This window comes from Alosa sapidissima, chromosome 1 (assembly GCF_018492685.1).
Source record: "Alosa sapidissima isolate fAloSap1 chromosome 1, fAloSap1.pri, whole genome shotgun sequence".
Classification (NCBI taxonomy): domain Eukaryota; kingdom Metazoa; phylum Chordata; class Actinopteri; order Clupeiformes; family Clupeidae; genus Alosa; species Alosa sapidissima.
Window position 1 is genome coordinate 15,144,941 of NC_055957.1, and position 21,460 is coordinate 15,166,400.

Here is a 21,460-nt window from a genome sequence, read left to right on the forward strand (position 1 = left end):
AAAATGCTTCTTGGCGTTCCACTGGGGCCACATACTGCAGAGGAAAATGAAATGACGTTTGGGACAACCCACTGCGCAGGGCCTGTGTTTTTCATACTGTATGCGCCTACAGACCCACTGAGAAGCACATTATGCAGTCCGTGGGATGTCTATTTAGCATCCACTTTTTGCTGACCTTCTTTGAGATGGTGGGTGTTTAAGGATGTGCAGCTGAGATTCTGAGTAAATTTAATTTTCTATAACTTCTGAATGAATCAGTCAGGTCGGGCAGTGTTTGATGCTTGGACTTTAGTGTGACAATGTGAGGATTTTCGTTACATGGTCCTGTTGTAATATTGTCTTCACAAATTCCTTTGTGCTTTATGGTCAACACTGGACTTTCTTTTGCAATTCTTGCCACTGTGAGTGGCATTCATTATTTAAAAACAGAGACTTTGTTAAACATTTAAAAAAGTAATTACACTAGAGAGATAGATTTACATGAGTCAAATTGGCTAATATGTTTACACTGGGATATTGATGTTAAATTGCAGACTTTGAGCATGAAAGCTTGCAGAGGAGATTGGAGTACAAGAAGACATCAGCATCTCAAACAGTGGCAAAGCAGTCGATCAACACTCTATTGCACATAAGTCCACTGTTTCCAAATTATTTGCTTTTTTCAAACTTCAAACATGCTGCAGACATGCTGAAGGTAAACTCATTCAGTCGAAATGATAGATCTTGATATAAATGGTTTTGATTCTGTATATTGGTTTGCATTCAGTAAAAGAACTTACATATACAACAACAATATGCATGACTGGAGGTATAAATTGATTGATTATGGAAACAAATGGCAGACGTTAAAGTGTGTTAAAGCCTAAATTTGTTTGGTCATCCTACAGGTTTAGCTACATACACACAACAAATCGATTGGTTTTAGAAACAAAAGACACACTGAGTACAAAAGCCGAGATATTTGTTTAGTCATCCCAGACTAGTATGCCAGCATTGACTATTTAAACCCTGGGTCAGAGTCCCACAAACTAATCCATAACTAATCCACAGTAAAACTGACAAGCTGGCACAGACATTTACATTACCAAATATTTTTTGTAAGGGCCACCATGATGCTGCAAGCCAGTGTTAGAAAAACTGGGGCAGTCTCAGGCTGAGTCATCCAATATCACCAGTACACTCGACCACTCTTTTCTAATGACTAATTCCAGCAGTTTCAGTGACCTGACACAAAGCTGTTCTTTTCATCAAGACAGGCTTGTGCAGTAACTATACTATTTCAAGTTCAAATCACAATGAAATTGAAATTGAATAAGTGGTATGTGATAACTCCTGAATTTCCTAATGATGAGTGGGGTGACATGGGCTACATGCTCAAACCTGGAGAATGAGGTATTAGCTGACATTGCCGTACAGTAGGGACTTGAGTGTTGTGGGTGTGAGCTTGGTTCAACAGTACAACAATGCTCATTAGCTCTAATGACAATGAGATTATCATCCCAGCAGAACCTAATCTGACCTAAGGTATTACCACCAATTTGGTTGATAGCCTTGCAACCATCTCTTGATAGGTTTTCTGCTTGGTAACCAGTTCTTCACTTGAGGTGACAAGGTGTCAAAACACCCAACCTGCACATTGCATGCATTATAACTATATTGGGAAAGCATCTTTAAGTGGTGGCTTTGGCACACACCTTACGATGCAGTTTGGACAGCTCACTAGTGATAATACCTGGCATCATTGGGTGCTTCAGGTCCTTCATCATCAGACAAATAACCTAGTCCAAGCAACGCAGATGAGGTGGTTCCTTCTATCCAAGCAGCTCAGATCGCCCTGCTCAATCCACAGATACCTTGATGCCTTCTCTGAATCATCTATGATGTTCTTGATGCCGTTGCTCCTGTCCAGTTCAAGTCCCAGGTGCTTAAGTGCCCAGTAGAAAGACTGGCCCACAAAGCCACTGCACCCAACCTTGTTAGGGTTGCATCAGGCCCTCCACCCCCTGCTTTGGTGTTCGCCAGCCCCTCACAGATATGCTGAAAAGGACATTTGAATTTTTCATCCCATTCTGACCCTGTCTCCCAGCAAATAGTGGTTTGTCTGTCACCTTGTGGCTCTCTTCAGTAGTGCAGTAAACACCACACCTTCTTTTTTATATTTAAAATGAAAATTAGCTAGCCCACTTTATAATTATAATTTCTTAAACATCCCCGTATAAATACACATGACCTACATCAATATTGTAAGGGGCGATGATAGAATAAGGGACTAGAAAAATGACTTTTCCCCTCCTGCAAATTATGAACAAGGCATGATGCATTGACTTTATATACAATGGACATGAGGCATGGCATGGCTATGCAAAAAATATATAGGCCTAATGCATCAATGCAGTCTTAGGCTGCAACTATTTGGGTCTGTTCTGTTTAGGCTAACAAAATTACTGCATTTGTTTATAAATAATGAAACACAATGGTGGTTTGGCAAGGCCTACAGTTTGTGCCTTTTGTGCCACTTATAACATTTCAAACACAATTAACACAATATATCTGCCATAACACAAAAAAAAGGCATTTTACCCTCTCAGAAATACTGCTAATGTAGACTACCGTCATTTCCCTCTCCTGCAGATGCAGAAAAACTGTTCAATGCATTTATCACCAGAAGGTTGAACTATTGCAAATGTTCTTTTTTTGGTCTTCCCAAGAAAGTTTTAAACAGGTTACAGACCATAGAAAAGGCTACAGCACATGTTTTAACCAGGACCAGAAAGAAAGCCTTTTATTCGTTTGACCTTTTTACCATTTCCACCTTTCATTTATTTATTTTACCTTTCTTACCATTACTATGATTTACTTATCAAGTTTACTGACAATTTCTCATTCTTGCCCTACTGATCTTATCTGTCATGTATTTTCCTAGGTCCTACTGGTGCCTACTATTCAGCACTTTGCATGAAAGGTTATATAAATAAAATCTGATTGATTGATTGATTGATTGAATGAGTGTATGAATGAATGAATGTAACATAATGTAAGCATGGATGTGAGGCATGCTGTGAAGGTGATGCACCAGCTAGTTCGTTAAATTAACAACAACATCTGGAGCAGAGATGGACTATGATTAGGTTAGGTACGTTTGACAGTCATCAATGATGCACATATTTAAGTGACATGTGTTGATACAATTCAAAATCGTGCATTATTAATCATCCTCCCACAAGAATCCCGGGGCCTGTGGCCTGGCCTTGTCACTTGCATGGAATGACAGTAACTGGAATCCGTAACAGTGTCGCACTATTTCTGAGCAAATCACGAATCACTTTGCCGTAAAGGTTCCACCCACTTTAGAGTACGGAAGTTAGGTTGATCCACAGCGACAAGCAGGTATGATAGTTTTGATGCTACGCTGCAACTTGTTTAACTGTAATAAATTAATTGTTAGAGTAGCAACAGACATTATTCGAATTTGCTGAGACAAATTTTATCTGTACAGAAATCTGTTTGTTCACTGTCTAAACCACCATCCTGTAAGACGTGTTACAACATCCCTTTGGATGCTAATAGGGTTGCCAGCTAGCACCACAGGGCTAGCACGCTGCATGATAGCACAGTCCATCATGATAGACGGACTCTGGTGATAGTTCGCTTATTAGCCCTGAAACGTTAGCCTGGTAGTCCACTAGTGTCCAGATAATTGGCTTGCTAGTTCAGACATTGACATGGCTGATCTATTAGTTTCGATTACACATTTTGGCTCTACAGTTGATGAAGTCAGTGTCACTGTTAAGGGCTACTTCCACGTTATGTATTATGTGTTGGGTGAAAATGATTTCTGTAGCCTATGTGTGTTAGATATTCTATCTCCCAACGCATTGGGAATGGGTGACATTAAATGTTAGCTAACTAGCAATGCCATTTGGGCTGGTTGGGAGTGAAAGTCTATTGATGAAAGCTGTTGGCGCTTAGCCGTGCCAGCATTTTATTTGGAAGTATTGTTTTTGGCACAAAGCAGCATGTAGGGAGCTTCCAAAGCCATTCATACGATTGTTTTCCTTTCCACATGTTCTAGTGTGTCTCACACAACCCTGTCTGTCTGTCCGGTATTTTGCATCATATATTCAGGATTTCGCTGTTCAAGGCAACGAGAAGTACAATCCGACTTTGCAAGTGGCTGTCTACCTGTCATTCTTATCGTTACACGGTGTCATTCAGCTACAATACTAAAGTGCCATCAGTGAGAATGCCCCTCACGAACAAGTCCAAAAACGCTGAATGCAGTGCAGCCCTGGCGCCTGGTTCGGATCGGGGAGAGGGACATCAGCTCTCACAACCAAGAGACCAGGATGTGCCTCCCGGGGATGGTGGTGGAGAAGACAGTCAAGGAGATCCAGAAATTGTTAAATCTCCCAGTGACCCAAAGCAGTACAGGTAAAGTTCTATATGGTCAACAAGTTATCTAGTGCGATGTTGGCTTGCTCTCTAACTCATCTGATACAACTCTGAAATTCTTTACAGTCTCTTACATCTCAGAAGCGCATTAATAATCCTATTATATCACTGTTACTGCCATGGTTCAAGGAAAGTTCTTGCCAAGTTTACATGGAATTTGATCGCACACTGAAAGGCTTGTTTCATGTTAGAATGTAAGGGGATACCCATGTTTCCTCTCTTGTAATCATAGTTTTGCTTAGATTGGGACTAGGTGTCTATCACACCGTGAAAGAAGAGCTGTTAAGTATTGAGTGTATGGTGAAGTCCCTTGCCTTAAGCCACTGCATTCACTGAGGATTCAGCACAAATCTGAGATTCTGTCTGAAACTCACACGTACATTTCTCTCTACGTCTTTGGTACAGGTACATTGTTCTTGGTAACGGCTTGAGAGCTCTCCTTATCTCAGACTTCAGCGGCAAGGTGGCCTCCGAGGACGATGAAGAATCTGAGGAGGAGGAGGAGGAAGAGCAGGAGGAGGAAGAGGGGAGTGCTGAGGAGGGTGACTCGGGAGAAGGCACCGACGAAGAGTCAGAGGAAGGAGATGATGAACAGGACAGTGACTTTGAGGACCTGGATGATGAAAATGACACGAGAAAGAAGAAAGCAAGCTCTGAAAAACAGGTCAGCAAGCCAAAAAGATGCTCAATATTTAGAGCTGGGAAAGCATATCTCAGTAATCCCTCAGTCGCACACTGCATTGAATTAGAATTGTACAAATTCCTTGTATTATTTACAACATTGTTATAGCAATGCTGCATTTATCATTACTAATTTCAAATAGTGTCATGCTATTTGTGGCCAAGCTCATCTTGCAACAGCAAGCTGCCACTCATAGGAAACCATGTTTAAAGATGAACGGAAGTCTGTTGTTTGGTTTGTTTTTCTTTTTCATCATACTGACACATACCAGCAGCTTCCTGTAGATTTGAGCCGGGCCAACACTGAGATTCGTGCCCACTCATTAGGACCCCGTTAGCTCCTCTGTCACCAGCATCCCAGTTTAGACACTGCCTCTGTGAATGATGCAATGTGGTAGTTATTACTGTACATGGTATTGCATTGCATGAGATCAGGAGTGGGAGGTGAACATGCAGCTTGTACCACAGTTATTTCTGTGTGTTAAGCAAGGCTGTTTGTGTGCCATAAGGTGATTACATTAACAAAGTACTAGACTGATGTTTATGTTTTCATTCTTCCCTTTGTATGATTGGGCTTGGGAAGTAAGTTGTGTGAACAAGCCATCTTCTGAAGAGGAACTGGCTAAGATTGCATTGATAAAGATGAGATTAACGGCAAGACGTAATGGATCTGCTGTGTTGGAACAGGGTTGGCGGTGGGGTTGCTTTGTTTGCCTGTTGTGTTATGTAGGCTCTCAAGAGGCTTCTTCTTTCTCTCTCTCTCCTCTGCTGCACCAGTCTGCTGCTGCACTCTGCATTGGCGTGGGGAGCTTCAGCGACCCCAATGACCTGCCAGGACTAGCCCATTTCCTTGAACACAGTGAGTCGCTACAAATGGATGAGACTTGTATGGATGGAATTTAGGTGTCATCCAAAACTTACCAGTTCTGCTGCAGAAAAAAAAAATACTACTAAAATATTACTTTCTTGCTTGCTTTTGTGTCCCCCTCCCACCTCTCTCTTACTTATTTCTTCTCTCTCCCTCACCTTCTGCCATCCTCTTCTCTAGTGGTGTTTATGGGCAGTGAGAAGTATCCATCAGAAAATGGCTTTGATGCATTCCTGAAAAAACATGGCGGTAGTGATAATGCCTCCACCGACTGTGAGAGGACGATATTCCAGTTTGATGTGCAGAGGAAACACTTCAAAGAAGCCCTTGATAGGTAGGCCATGAATATCTGTGGTTTCTTATCCTCAGGGAATCACATGTGCTTTCGAGATCAAGTCACAAAATATAGGCTGAATCCTAATCTCTCCCCTCACGGACTCACACACTTTGATGTGCGTTCCCGCGAACTTCGTGAGGGCTTAGGGCTGTCCCACTGCGAAATTGTGAAGTGCACGAGGGCTCGCTCACACCCTTTCTGTGCCCTTTCCGTAAGTCAGCATCTATGCACACTTAACTCAAGGGAATTACCTACAATACATAGCGTTGTGACGTAAAACAGAGAGTCACCCAAAGGGAGGCTTGAGGCCATTGAAAAACCATCAGTAAATAACTGCCATAAAACGGAAACGTGTTTGCAACACATTTTTTGCCTTGTCAATTTAATGATAGGTAACAGGTGCTGTCCCATTCCTGTTATTAGTGTTTTGAACCCTTACACCCTCGCAAACTTGATCACTTACGACAGATGTCCGTTAAGTTAAACTTAACTTAAGGAAGTAACCCCACAACACTTCTTTAGAATCAATAGAAGCTTTGTAAATGTGTTAGGCACAGTCAAAATGTGTTACTCTACAACAGTGTTTCTCAAACTTTTTCAGACGAAGGACCACTTAACCAATAAAAAAGAAACACACAGACCACCTAGCTAAAAAAAAAAGATTAGACTTACTTCAACAATATATTAGCCTACACAATAGGTATACTCACTGAACCACCTTGCTTAGTGTCTTTGCACTTTGCTTATGGTGTCAGAGGATTCATATGATTTAAACTGGCATATCTTACATAGACAGTGTTGCAGAACTGTTTCGATTTTCATACAAGTTGGTTCAATATTGCAAACAACTCATCTATATTATATTTTACCACGTCTGCTCGCGGACCACTTGGGATAGCTTGCGGACCACACTTTGAGAAACACTGCTCTACACTGTTTGTAGTATTCACAAACGGCATGCAGATGTCTGCACGAGGCATTATTGTTGGATGGAAATCTGTCATCGCTGCTCAACAGTGGAAAACCAATTATTCAAATGAAGAGGCCATACTGTCCTTACCCATGGACTTTTGAATGGATAGACAAAACAGAGCTGTCATACAGAGTTGAAATGGTACAGTCAACAAGGCCACAAAAGGAAATGCCTCAAGTCCTTGTCCATAAAGACCAGACAGAAAAGCTTCTAACTCACCTACATAAGACTTCCCATTGTTCAAAACTCAATAAACATTGCATTACAAAAAAAAGTAATATTCATGCATAAGACGCTTACAGCCAAAGATCTTTAGTTTTTCATTTTCTGTTACATTTAGAACATGATTCTATGTCACATCCTATGTCTCATCATAATATTAAGTGGACTCTGCCCTCTGCACTCTTGTGCCTTTCACCACACTTGCCACTCTTTGAAGCATGTCCTTTAATATGTGTATGTGTATGTGCAAGGGTAACATTTCCACCCTCCGGCTAACACCTAATCAGTTTAATGGCACATAGAGAATCTCAGAAATTTTCTCAGAAACCCATTTTCCTCCTAGTGTCATCTTGAGTATGACATGCTTCAGTATTTTATGAATGTTGATGGTCTTCGATGGTTAGTGTTGAAAACAGATTCTGAACATATAACTACACTGCATGTTTGATAGGTAACCTTGTGATAGTTTTGAACATATGTTTATATTTGTCATGTAATTCTAGGTGGGCACAGTTCTTCATATGTCCGTTGATGATCAAAGACGCCATTGAAAGAGAGGTGGAAGCTGTGGACAGCGGTAAGAACTTCTAACAACATTGTGAGATGATGATGTCCAATCAGCTACTGTATTGTTTTTATTGTTGATTCTGATTGCATGTTTTCTTTCAAAGAGTACCAGCTGGCAAAGCCATCTGACTCCCATCGTAAGGAGATGCTGTTCGGTGGTCTGGCCAGGGACAACCACCCCATGGGAAAGTTCTGCTGGGGTGAGAATCACACTCTTTCACAATGTTATATGACCCTGGGAGAAAACATATGTGTGGCCCCCATATGCTTTGTTCATACTGTAAGTGCCCTCTCTCTATGACCTGTTAGATTCTAATGAGGAATGCTGACATTTTTGTTTTCTTTCTGGCCAGGAAATGCGGAGACTTTGAAGCATGAACCTAAAAGACAGAAGATCAACGTTTATAAGCGTCTTCGCGAGTTCTGGAAGAGATACTATTCGGCGCATTACATGACCTTAGCAGTGCAGTCTAAAGGTATGTGTGCTAAATTCTGCCTTTTTTCATTCCCTGTCCAAACCAAAGGGGATGCTGTACTCTCCTGACTCAGATGGCCCAAATTCTATTTACCATGCCAACATACTTGTGCTGCTTTCCCTTCTCACAGAGAAGTTGGACACACTAGAAGAATGGGTGCGGGAGATCTTCAGTAAGGTTCCAAACAAGTGAGTTGAGAGACCAAGTCCCAGTCTGTGCTGGTCTGACTGTATTTTATGACATAGTTATGTTGACACGGTTATTTATTTATTTTCCTTGTAGCGGTCAGCCACAACCAAACTTCTCTGAGTTGGTGGATCCTTTTGACACCCCGGCTTTCAACAAGCTTTACAGAGGTCTGTCTGTAAACTATTTCCTTTTTAGGAAACTCTGTACTGTATACTTTATTGCTAACCATGTTATGACACATGCTGTTTTACAAAAGTATGTTTTAATGAATTGTATAATTATATTGCTAACTCTAAAGATGAACCAAGACCACCCATACTGATAAATGTCCATCGTGTAGTTGTTGCTACACTCAAAGTGTTACTTCAGTAACGAGTTGATCATGTCATGCACTGATGAGTATAATGTACCTGTGGCCAGCGATATTTTGGCTGAAGGTGTGTGTGTGTAATATGCCATTGGAATGCCATCTGTGTTGCAGTGGTGCCTGTCAGAAAAGTTCACGCCCTCACCATCACCTGGGCCCTGCCTCCTCAGGAAAAACATTACAGGTGAGAATGCTGAGAGTCTCCACCAATTACAAAGCTATTAGCCATTTCAAGGTGGTCTAAACATCTTCAGCTTCTTTTATTTTTGCTTAAGCTCAAACCTGGCTTGTGTGTTTATTTCCAGGGTAAAACCCCTCCATTACATATCTTGGCTAATCGGCCACGAAGGAACTGGCAGCATTCTGTCTTTGCTGAGGAAAAAGTAAGTGTCGCCTTGTCCAGACGCGCAAAGGAAATGCTGTCCTCTAACTAATCCCACACGGATTCTGAAATTCTGCTCCTCGTGTGACGGAAATGGCAAATCTCTCTCATGTCTCTGTCTCACCCCTTCAGGTGCTGGGCTCTGGCTCTCTTTGGGGGTAACAGCGAAACCGGCTTTGACCAGAACACCACCTACTCCATCTTCAGCGTCTCCATCACACTGACTGACGAGGGCTTCCAGAATTTCTATCAGGTCAGTGCATACCCTCCAGCTCAGAGACCCACTACCCATAATTCCCTGCCTCCAAGCCTTGATTCATTCATCCTGCTTACAGTACACTGAATTCCTCCGACATTAAAAAAATGAAGCATTCTGAGATGACCAGACATGGCTTTAACCCAAACCTTACATGGTATATTGTACAAGTCACACCTAACATCATTACAGTGTTGTGGTGGCCTCCATACGCCCCTCCTCCAGCATCTTTACTGAAGTAAATGGAGCTGGTTTGATGCATGTGTGTCTAATAGGATCAACAGAGCCCTGAGCCAGACAGGAAGCAGGTTAAAGCAATCCAGTATCCATTATCCACTGGGTTTATTCAGTCCTATCGCTGCTTAACGCTTCGTAATCAAGTTTAGTGCCTCACTCTCCCCCCAGAAAGCCTCAGTGGTCCTCAACCGGCCACGCTCAAAACGTTAAACTCTCAGAAGGGGGAGGCGATGCATGTAATTTCAGCTGTACTTAGTATGTCGCAAGGCTATAGGGGGGCTGTCATGTTCTGATGCCTGAGGTGATGGGGTTAGATAGGTCCTGATGTGAGATGTGGTTCCTGGCTTCTTTTGCAGGTGGTCCACTTGGTGTTCCAGTACATGAAAATGCTACAGACCCTGGGGCCCCAGCAGAGGTAGGTTACCTGCAGTATTTTTAGTGTAGAATAAGGGCCTCTCCAATCCATGTCCACACCTGCCCTATAAATGTAAAGGACAAAACTGAACATGGTAATTGTGTGTCTGCTGGCCACTGATTCATTTTGTTCCTCTTTCTGTACATGGTTTAGAATATATGAGGAAATTCAAAAGATTGAAGCAAATGAGTTCCACTATCAGGAACAGGTACAAGTCATTCTCTTCTACTTGTTATAATTCACTGTATGATTTTGAGAAAGTGATTCACTGAATGCAGTCTGTGTGTCCATGATTTATTTAATTGTATTATTTATAATATATACTTACTTTGCTGACATTGGATGCCCTACAGACAGATCCAATTGAATATGTGGAGGACATCTGTGAAAACATGCAGCTGTTTCCGAAGGAGGACTACCTGACAGGAGACCAGCTTATGTTTGAGTTCAAACCAGAGGTACGTGCTTATCACAGCCTTACTGCTTATATCATTGTTTCTTCAAGGATTGTGCTGCAATAGAAGCTTCTTATTAAACCATATAATTTAGTATAACAGGTGTCCTTGAGCTGGCACTGGGGTAATAGTCAGACCTTCGGGGCAGCCGTGGCCTACTGGTTAGCACTTCGGACCTGTAACCGGAGGGTTGCCGGTTCGAACCCCGACCAGTAGGCACGGCTGAAGTGCCCTTGAGCAAGGCACCTAACCCCTCATTGCTCCCCGAGCGCCGCTGTTGATGCAGGCAGCTCACTACGCCGGGATTAGTGTGTGCTTCACCTCACTGTGTGTTCACTGTGTGCTGAGTGTGTTTCACTAATTCACATGACATAACCATCAACACAAGCATTTACAAAGCATGATTATTGCAGTACTTGAACAGGATTATTCATGTTTTTCTTTCACCTTTTTCATTTACATTATTAGTAATTAGCCACTGTACACTGTAGGCCACTGTACAAACTATTACTATTTAGAATATACAGTGTTGTGCATAAGTTAAGACATTTATTTATATAATAACATTTATTTATTTATGATACATGATACATTAAAAAATAATTGATGTCCTATTTTTTTTTTAATTAAGGCATTAAGACAAAAGGCAAAATATGTTTTTTATTCCTCCCTTTAGTCAATTTCAGCATGGGTGTCTTGACCTTTGCACAGCACTGTATAAACAATATAGACTTCTCTTTCATGTCATTACACTGTATTGGTGCTGTGCAAGTCGAATTGAGTGCCTGTCACTTTAATGCCGTGACGGCCCGTGAGGCTTGCTTGATTCTCATGGTTTTAAGCTAACTTAGTAGCATTGTTGTGCATGGTGCATAAGAATATGTGGATGAAATGAATTATGTTTCCCATGTCATTTGGTAAAATAAATGCTCAAAAACTCGAAGAAAATCTACCTTGGATTATAGCAGATAAGTGTCTTGTATCATATCTATAATTTTGGTGAGCTCTACAGGAATTACAAACTATCTCAGATGTAAATGATTGCGTATCCTGTTACTCAAAATCCTCTCTTGCTCTCTCTCCTTATGTCTATTCTCTTCTTCCTCTTCTCTTTCCTCTCTTCTGCCTCTCTTTCCTCCTCTCCTCTTCCTTCCCTATCTCTCTACCCCCCCCCTCTCTCTCTCTCTCTCTCTCTCTCTCTCTCTCTCAGGTCATCTCTGCTGCTCTGTCCCTGCTGACCCCAGACAAGGCCAACCTGATGCTGTTGTCCCCAGAGCACGAGGGCCAGTGTTGCCTGAGGGAGAAGTGGTTTGGCACGCAGTACAGCATCGAGGGTGAGACCCACTGGGCTAATAACGTGCGAGATGATTTACAGGGAGAGTCCAGAGTTGGCTAACTGTAATGCTCTGTTACTGGTAGCTAACAGAGATCCTAAGAGTGAATCTTTACACTTGAATGCCATGTGTTGACTGAGAGGTAAATGGTTCCTGTTGTCTCCCGGCCTCTGTCCCCTGCAGATGTCCAGAAGGAGTGGACCGAGCGCTGGACAGGCGATTTTGAACTGAGCCCAGAGTTGCATCTCCCAGTTGAAAACAAATTCATTGGTATGTGTGTATGAGATACTGTATTATTTATTTATATAACGTTTCTTCGTGAAAAATCAGTAAAGAAAAGGTCATTGAGCAGACTTACTGTGATGGACTATATAACCCAGTAGCATAAATACATAAAGTGCCTATATTGTGGTGTAGTTTGAACCAGCTAGCATTTTGTCTTAAATGTACTACAAGTGTTAAAATGAGAGACCTTGCATTGGTGATGGTATGTTACCACACTTGTAGCAAATTGATGTTGTCCACATTCTCTCCTACCAGCAACCGATTTTACGCTGAAAACATCGGACTGTCCTGACACAGAATATCCTGTTAGGGTGGTCAACAGTGATAGAGGATGTCTTTGGTATAAGAAGGACAACAAGTTCAAGATACCAAAAGGTATTTGTTTTCTTTGTGAGGGTCACTGATGTAGCATTAAAATGATATTTCAATTATTGTTGTTTTTTTGTTGTTGGTAATTCTTACTTGTATGTCTGCCTTCAGCATATATCCGGTTCCACTTAATCTCACCTGTGATTCAAAAGTCTGCTAAAAAGTAAGTGCATATAAGTGCTTTGGATATAAATGATTGCACTATGATGATAGAATAAAAAGTTCCTCCTTTCTTTTGGCTAGCCTTTATTTGTCTTTTGTGTTCACAGCACAGCTTGTATTGTCCAGAATAGTACAAGTTTGGCATAGAGTTGAGTATAGGCAGATTTGTAAGGGTTAACTGACAGATAGGTGAGAGATAGGGCTCGGTGGCAGCTGTGTGGTGCTTTTCTACATCCTCACCAACTGTGAAGTGTTCTGTATGAAACTACCCAGTGTCAGAAACCATCTGTCCAAATAAAGAGTCATTTACGGCCATAGTTTAAATGCTGAGCAAAGTGCAAAGTCTGTCAACAAACAAAATTCTTGTGCATTAAATATATTGTGTGGCATCATGTTTGTGCTTCAGTGTCTCACCTATGGTGTTAAATTAATAAATTTACTTTTCCCAGTTATTACAGTTTTTCTCAGTCGCTTTGGTGCTTTTTGCAGATCAGAATGAAAATTCTCATAACTATTAGTTCAACCTCCACAACATTTAGTCATTTGTGCACATCATAGTAGCAAATTCTCCTTCCTCTGAACAAATTGAAAATGCTTTTGGACATGTATCAGTTGCTTTCATACAATTCTCTGCTGTTTTTTAACATTATCATTTGCTTATGTCATGTCAGTCAAAATGAACTATACTTATGAATGCTGAATAGTCGTTCCCTATAAAACTAATAGTCTTCATTTCATTGCTTGAGTCATTACATACAAAATTGTTGAACTAATTATCAAATTCTGTCACAATGCTGTAGAATTGCAAAGAGCATACAGTAAAAATGTACGTATTCAGTGTCTTGTACTCACTTACTCCCCTAACTACAGCAATGTGTAACTTTACCGTAGTTTTCAAATGGCTGTACAAGTACTGTATAGGGCTGTCTTGAGCATGTTCAGGTAGTGTCACCGAGTTCTGACCTTTTTTTTTGCATTGGAAAACACTGAGAGAACTGTCATAATGAAAACATGACAAAGCCATTTGACTATCTTGTTCATAAACGATGGTGTCAAAACTTCTCATTTTGATAACACTGACAGTTTCATTGACATGAATACGTGCTTTTGAGGAAACGACTATCCATTTTGAGCAAGTGACGTGCTTTTGCAGGTCATCCACTAGGTTTTGCAGTTTGCACTAATTGTTTTGAGAAATGCACTAACTGCTGTGCAAATGTTAATAGTGATGTGAGAATAGCACCAAAGCGACTGAGAAAAACTGTAAATGAGCTTTAGTTTAACTTAAGACTTTGCATTGGCATGAAGTTGATTTACAAACCTTACAAAAGTCCAAAAGTCCACACTACTCTTGCTTGTGGTTAGCATGTTTGCCTGCTCTAACAGCTGAGTTGATCTGACTCCAGGCTTCCTGCCTCTGTTCCTGTTCCTGTTCTGTCTTCCTCAGCCTGGTGTTATTCGACCTCTTTGTGAACATCCTGACGCACAACCTGGCCGAGCCGGCATACGAGGCCGATGTGGCACAGCTGGAGTATAAGCTGGTGGCCGGGGAGCACGGCCTAGTCATCAAGGTCAAGGGCTTCAACCACAAGCTACCTGTGAGGAGACACACACACACACACACACACACACACACACACACACACACACACACACACACACATAGCCAATACAAAGTACAAAATTAGTCTAACATTGTCAATTTAAGTAAAAAAATTAAACAACACCAAAACAACTGTCTGTGTTAGCATGTAGATAAGAATGCACAGACAATTAATGGTGGTTTAGAATTCATAAATTCATTCCTATGGTTTTCTCTGAGACACGGCCTCCCGTCTTGTGTGGTTTCAGCTGCTGTTCAACCTGATCGTGGACCACCTGGCAGACTTCAGCGCAGCTCCTGATGTGTTCACCATGTTTGCTGAGCAGCTCAAGAAGACCTACTTCAACATCCTAATAAAGCCAGAGAAGCTAGGAAAGTATGTCAGACATCTAAATATGGCCACTTTCCCTCTTCAGCATAATGTGTTCTTCTTACTTTCCTCCTCCAAGTTACTTTTTTGTACCTTGGGGGCCTACTTATTTCCACCAACACCTGCAAGTAGAGACAAAATAGTATCTAATCCTCTGTAGATGCTATCTCTATGTCGGTTCTCCACATTTTCTTTCTGTGTTCTCTTCCGACCGCAGGGACGTACGGTTGCTGATCCTAGAACACGCACGCTTGTCCATGATCCAGAAGTACCAGGCTGTAGTGGACGGCCTCACCGTTGCTGACCTCATGGACTTTGTCGGCGGGTTCAAGTCCGAGCTGTACGCTGAGGGCCTGGTGCAGGGCAACTTCACTAGCAGGGTGGGTGGGCACTCCTGGCTCCTGGTTGAATAGTGATCCCTTTGCCATTGATAGAAATACAATTGACATATCTGTTGTCACTACTCTTTGTCAACAGGAATCAATGGAGTTTCTGCAGTATGTTACAGAGTGAGTATTTGTTCTTGTCGTAAGTGTGTTGTGTTTTGGACTTTGGGTGGAAATGAACAGTGTGTTATACCTCTGGAGAACATCCTCTCCTCATTTTTTCAGTAAGCTGAAATTCAAGAAGTTGCCAGTAGAGGTCCCTGTTCTCTTCCGAGTGGTGGATCTTCCTCAGCAGCACCACCTTTGTAAAGTCAAGACTCTCAACAAAGGGGATGCTAACTCTGAGGTCACAGTTTATTACCAGGTGTGTCCATCTCAACCACTCTTTTGTGTGTTTAAAAGTATTATTTATTTAATTTGTTAATCAACTGTTTGCTCTCTGTCTGTCTGTGAATACTATTTGTATGATGAGCCTCTTGGGATAGAAAAATATGCTTTGGAAGTGTAATTTTAAACAAAGAAAACAGTGCTACCATATAGTGCACCAGCAGTCTTTTAATAGACAGTTAGAAGAGGTTCTTGTGATCAAACACCATCCCATCGTGTCGAGTTGCCTCTTAACCTTAAATTAACCTCACCTCATTAGAAAGTGGCAAAGTGGGTTTAGATTGGCATGCTTAAAAGTGTCTGTGTTTTGATAAGCCGCTTCACCTGCTCTCTTCTCTCCCTCTTCAGTCAGGGCCCAAGAACCTGCGGGAGCACACTCTGATGGAGCTTCTAGTGGTGAGTGGGCTGGGGGGGGGGGGGGGGGTGGCCCATCTCGGCCACTCTGCCACTCTGCCACTCCTCCAAGACCAATAGCCCTCAGGGGTTCTTGAGATGAATCTCTCTGGAATTAGGTGGGGAGGAGGACGTAGAGTACTCAGCTAGTGTAGTGCAGAGAGATAACAGGGTGCGTGCGTGCGCTAGTGTAGTGCAGAGAGATAACAGGGTGCGTGCGTGCGCTAGTGTAGTGCAGAGAGGTAACAGGGTGCGTGCGTGCGCTAGTGTAGTGCAGAGAGATAACAGGGTGCGTGCGTGCGCTAGTGTAGTGCAGAGAGGTAACAGGGTGCGTGCGTGCGCTAGTGTAGTGCAGAGAGGTAACAGGGTGCGTGCGTGCGCTAGTGTAGTGCAGAGAGATAACAGGGTGCGTGCGTGCGCTAGTGTAGTGCAGAGAGGTAACAGGGTGCGTGCGTGCGCTAGTGTAGTGCAGAGAGGTAACAGGGTGTGTGCGTGCGCTAGTGTAGTGCAGAGAGATAACAGGGTGCGTGCGTGTGTGTAGTGCAGTGAGGTAACAGGGTGTGTGCGTGCGCTAGTGTAGTGCAGAGAGATAACAGGGTGCGTGCGTGTGTGTAGTGTAGACCAGAGAGATAACAGGGTGCGTGCGTGCGCTAGTGTAGTGCAGAGAGATAACAGGGTGTGTGCGTGTGTGTAGTGTAGACCAGAGAGATAACAGGGTGCGTGCGTGCGCTAGTGTAGTGCAGTGAGGTAACAGGGTGCGTGCGTGTGTGTGTGTGTGTGTGTGTGTGTGTGTGTGTGTGTGTGTTTGTGTTTGTGCGTGTGTGTTTGTGTTTGTGTGAGAGAGACAGACAGACAGAGAGAGACAGAGAGAGAGATAGTACTTTATTGATCCCTAAAGGGAATTTTCAGAAAATGTCAATGTGTCTGTGTCTACGTACTCTGTATCTTACACTTCTCTGTCTTCATATTTAGATGCACATGGAGGAGCCATGTTTTGACTTCCTGAGGACGAAAGAGACGCTTGGGTTCGTCCAAGTTGTTGTGTCTAGGCATTTTTTGTTAGGACTGCTTGAGTTTGTTTTATTGGTTGGATTGCATCTGCCATGACCTTTTCATTGCTCCCCTCTCAGGTATCACGTGTACCCCACCTGTCGCAACACCTCTGGGGTCTTGGGCTTCTCCGTCACTGTGGAGACGCAGGCGACCAAGTTCAAGTGAGCGGCCCTGATTTAATTTGCAGTCTGCAAATCTGCTTACAGTAATGACTGCAATCATGGCTAAGAGGCGGATGATGAAGAGACCGCAATTACCCAAGATGTTAATTAGACGCTCAATGCATTGTTGCCTGTCTTGTAACAGTCCTAATCGTATGGCAACATTTTCATCAGCACAGAAACAGAGGCTGCCTAACCACTGTTGGCGAGGAAATGCCCTGAAAATGGATTCTGTCGGCTCTGTTGTGTTTGATTTCATTCTCCTTTGAGGCCTCTTTTAAAGTTCTGTGGAAGTATAATACGTTGCCTGTGTGTGTGTGTGTGTGTGTGTGTGTGTGTGTGTGTGTGTGTGTGTGTGTGTGTGTGTGTGTGTGCCTGTGCACGTGTTTTTTTTCCCCAACCTCAGCACAGAGCTAGTTGAGACGAAGATTGAGGAGTTTCTGGTGAGTTTCGGGGAGAAGATGACTGCCCTGAGCGATGAGGCTTTCAAGACGCAGGTGACGGCGCTCATCAAGCTGAAGGAGTGTGAGGACACACACCTGGGCGAGGAGGTGGACAGGAACTGGGCGGAGGTGGTCACCCAGCAGTACGTCTTTGACAGACTCAACCGAGAGGTGCGGGGGTTGTGCTTGTGCATTGTTATGAATGATGAGCTTTGTGTCAGCAATATGAAACAATGACATAAAAACACATTTGAAACACATGTCTGTCTGTGCCTCCCGTTCAGATTGATGCTCTCAAGCTGATGACGAAGGCTGAGCTGGTTTCCTGGTTCATGGAGCACCGTGGCCAAACCAGCAAGAAGCTGAGTGTTCATGTAAGCCCATATGCCCAAGGAGTTGTTTATGTCCTTAAATACAGCAGATACAATCCGGATCATTCAAAACAATGTTGAAAATAATGTGAAGAGTAATTTAAAACCCTTTTGGGTTCTCTGGAATTTCTGTATAGGAGAACTTAGAAGAAGACGCCTGGCTGAAGGCAGACCTACAGTATTCTCAAAAGAGAATTGGTCTTGGGGCTCTTTGTTCACTTTTGATTTCTAAGATTTCTAAGAATAAACAGCAGTGAAACTAAACAGTTACATTAAACTCTTACAGAATATTTTCGGAAGTACAGCAAACAGATTTGGTAAAGGAAGGTTTAAAATTAGGGTTGACAATTTGGGGAAAAATATTGCGATTTGATTTGCAATATCATTTTTGAAAGCTGAGCTTCAGTTCAATATTTCAAATTTCTTTCTTCCAAAATATGTGAGCATGCCTAGTGCATGAGGAGCACAGCACACCTGTTAGGTGAGCTTCACAGTCTGTCACACAAGTGGGATGGCCTGGTCATTTCCTGGGTTCAGTCTTCTGAAGTGGCCTAGGACCTGCTGCTGTTTTTGATTGGTTCCTGGGTTTTTGGTTATTCATATAAGGGCATGAATGAGAAGGTGGCTAGACGGATCTGCAGAGCAAATTCAAATGTGCTCACAGATTTGTCTGACTTCACTCAAGCAATAGATGAATGGCACTCCTGTTAAACAATCTTTTGAGGAAACTGTTGCCCAGCATAGAGTGAAAAGCTTTGAGTGAATGTAAAATGGCAGCTCTATGTTTACAGGTGGTGGGCTTTGGGGTAGAGGAGAATGACCCACCCAGTGAGGAGCACCCCAGCGAAGAAGGAGCAGGTGGTGACGACGGTGGCGTCATCAAGTGCTCCGCCTCTTCCTCCTACGGCGAGGTGTCAAAGCTCACCTTCCTGCCCGTCTCCCCGAAGCTGGCCTCGGCCACCGTCATCACGGACATCCGCACCTTCACCGCCACTCTGCAACTCTACCCCTACCACAAGATCCTCAAATAGGCACAGCCGCCACCTCAGCGACCGACACAAGCACCCAGTCCCTGCTCCACCATCATCCACCACCGCCACCACCTCTCCACTCACACGCTCACAGAATAACACCACCAGGTGGCTCACAGGCGACTTGGACAGTGGAGACGGCGAGTTTAAGAGAAACGGAAACCCCTTGTCACTCGCCCTTGTTGTGTGATCAGTCCATTGACACAACCTACTTGACAAAATTTGGGGAAATTTAGAAAAGAAAAGTTGTGTGTATTTTACTGATATCCTCTATATCTGCTGTGTTTTGTTTGTACTAATGCATTGGCTCTCTATTACACCACTACTGGAGGTGGATCTGGCCTTGCTATCATGTCAGCCAGTAGGTGATCACAGACTTGGTTCTGCGTATTCGTGGGCATTCCTGAAGAGGTGAAGCTGCATGAGTAAAATTAGATGGCGAGATCCCAGTTCATCATTTGCATAACTTCAGCTTGTGAATATGACTGGCTTCAAGGTCACTGCTTAAATGAGGAGTGTTCATGATACTTATTAAAAGTGCATTAAGCATGGCGCCATGGTCTGTGGTACATTTAATTTACACATTTTAAATGGCGGCATCAGACCTGATGCATTGCTCCACAGAGTCGCAGGCTCACGGGCAGAGTTGGCACTGAGCCTGCCGGGGGCCCCCGGGGGGGGCACAGCGCAGCTGAGGATGTTCGCGTGCTGGCAGATGAAAGGCGGCATCTATTACGCTGATTCATGGATTCTCTCCTGTGCCTTTTTACCCATGCTGCCTCGCTCTCTCCTCCTGTGCTTCTGAGTGGCATGACAAACGAGCGGCTTAAGTGGTGGGAGATGTACTTTAAAAAAGAAAACAGTTAAACAAGATGAATAAATAAAGCACAAATTGGTAAGACTGATATCAGCGAGTGAGGAGGCCTTGTGCCCTTTGGCAGATACGGCTCACGGGGCTCTTTTGTTTGTGTCGTATGCCAACTCCTGAAAGCCTGTAGCAGCGCGCGTTCTAACGGCTCCGAGGCTCACTGCGTGCTTGCGTTGATGCTAATTGAGTTTAGTGGTACAGAAACATGGCTCTTTCAGCCTTAACACCACTAGAGTGCGAGCTTTTAATTTAGATGTGTTCACTGGGCCAGCACTTAGACTAGGCGGGTCGAAGGTGCCACATCTGTGTGTTAAGCAGTGCCACATTTCCCCCGCTCCCACGATGAGCAAATGGAACAGCACACCACGACCTGATCCTACGGCAACTGCATTATCTTTTCTATCCGTACGTCAGACTTTCTTGTCAGTATATTTTTATATAGAATGTTTGTCATAAAATGGGCTTTGCGGTCATATGATATGACAACTTGCACCTCCACCAGGCCAGGTTTAGGCCTAATCCCTTTTGAAAAGGCAATAGCAAATTTCCACAGTTAAACCTTCATATTTGAGAAATGCTCTGTGCATTTGACTATGCACTAAGCTGTCTTGCTCTGTCTTACATTAAGGAATCAATCCATAATGTAAATTCAGGACCTCTGAATTTGGGATTTCCACACTGTCAATATTCTCCTTAAAATCATGTGTGAAGTGTTTTCTAAAGTATAAATCACAACTAATAATCAGCTGTGTAAGGAACCGACAAAGAAAAAGAAAAAAATAATGATAACAATACAAATATCTAAATGGTACTTCATCAGTGATTGTACTTTTTAAGGCAAACTAAACTGAAATCTAACATGTTTGGAATGTGATGGGAAAGGGTTTGTCTAGTATCACTTAGCCCAATGCTCCCAGTTCAGTTTCCACAGATGCGTTTTATTAAACCAGAGTAGGTAGCGCTGGCTCTTGCTGTCCCACCCTCTGCCGTGCTCTCTCTGTTTTATGATTGCTTGCTGCATCAGAGCAGTGAATTCCGGTGCCATTTTCCCAGCACAATCCCATATGACCCCCACTGATGCAGTGTCGGCTCCATTCCACCCAGCTCTAACATGCGCTGCAAAAAAAGGTCATTAATATGGATGCATATGAAAAGCATTAGACACACTCACCGGATCATACAGGAGATGCAAACAGACAGACCTGCAGACAGATGCGGTCATTGGCACAGGCGCTTATGGAAGTCTATGGTTCCATCTCGCTCAGACCCACATGGCTCAACTCTTGCTCACGTGTTCTGCATTCACTCTTGTCTCAGTGCTCACTCTCACCTCTTTGTTCACTGCAAAGAGGATCCATTTTGGTGGA

The 21,460-nt window shown here is 43.1% G+C and overlaps 1 protein-coding gene across 1 annotated transcript; it reads left to right on the forward strand.

Annotated features, from left to right (window-relative positions):
• The first annotated feature begins 3,298 nt into the window (after positions 1-3,298).
• nrd1a (nardilysin a (N-arginine dibasic convertase)) lies at positions 3,299-19,777 on the forward strand. The gene is made up of 31 exons (XM_042102524.1): positions 3,299-3,387; positions 4,126-4,431; positions 4,858-5,116; positions 5,911-5,992; positions 6,182-6,335; positions 8,037-8,110; positions 8,205-8,300; positions 8,454-8,576; positions 8,707-8,764; positions 8,859-8,932; positions 9,247-9,316; positions 9,438-9,515; positions 9,647-9,767; positions 10,364-10,422; positions 10,576-10,630; positions 10,776-10,880; positions 12,088-12,211; positions 12,395-12,481; positions 12,752-12,871; positions 12,977-13,028; positions 14,475-14,625; positions 14,879-15,006; positions 15,218-15,380; positions 15,478-15,509; positions 15,612-15,750; positions 16,122-16,169; positions 17,139-17,191; positions 17,297-17,380; positions 17,787-17,994; positions 18,108-18,197; positions 18,986-19,777. Exons 2-31 carry the CDS (start codon positions 4,244-4,246, stop codon positions 19,223-19,225), a joined length of 3,315 nt encoding a protein of 1,104 aa, XP_041958458.1. The 5' UTR covers positions 3,299-3,387; positions 4,126-4,243; the 3' UTR covers positions 19,226-19,777.
• Positions 19,778-21,460: the final 1,683 nt, after the last annotated feature.

Coding starts and splice junctions, on each gene's coding strand:
- nrd1a (XM_042102524.1), top strand. CDS start 4,244: ATGCCCCTCACGAACAAGTCCAAAAACGCTGAATGCAGTGCAGCCCTG. Junction 10,881..12,087: donor TGTTTGAGTTCAAACCAGAG/GTACGTGCTTAT, acceptor TCTCTCTCTCAG/GTCATCTCTGCTGCTCTGTC. Junction 15,007..15,217: donor AAGCCAGAGAAGCTAGGAAA/GTATGTCAGACA, acceptor TTCCGACCGCAG/GGACGTACGGTTGCTGATCC.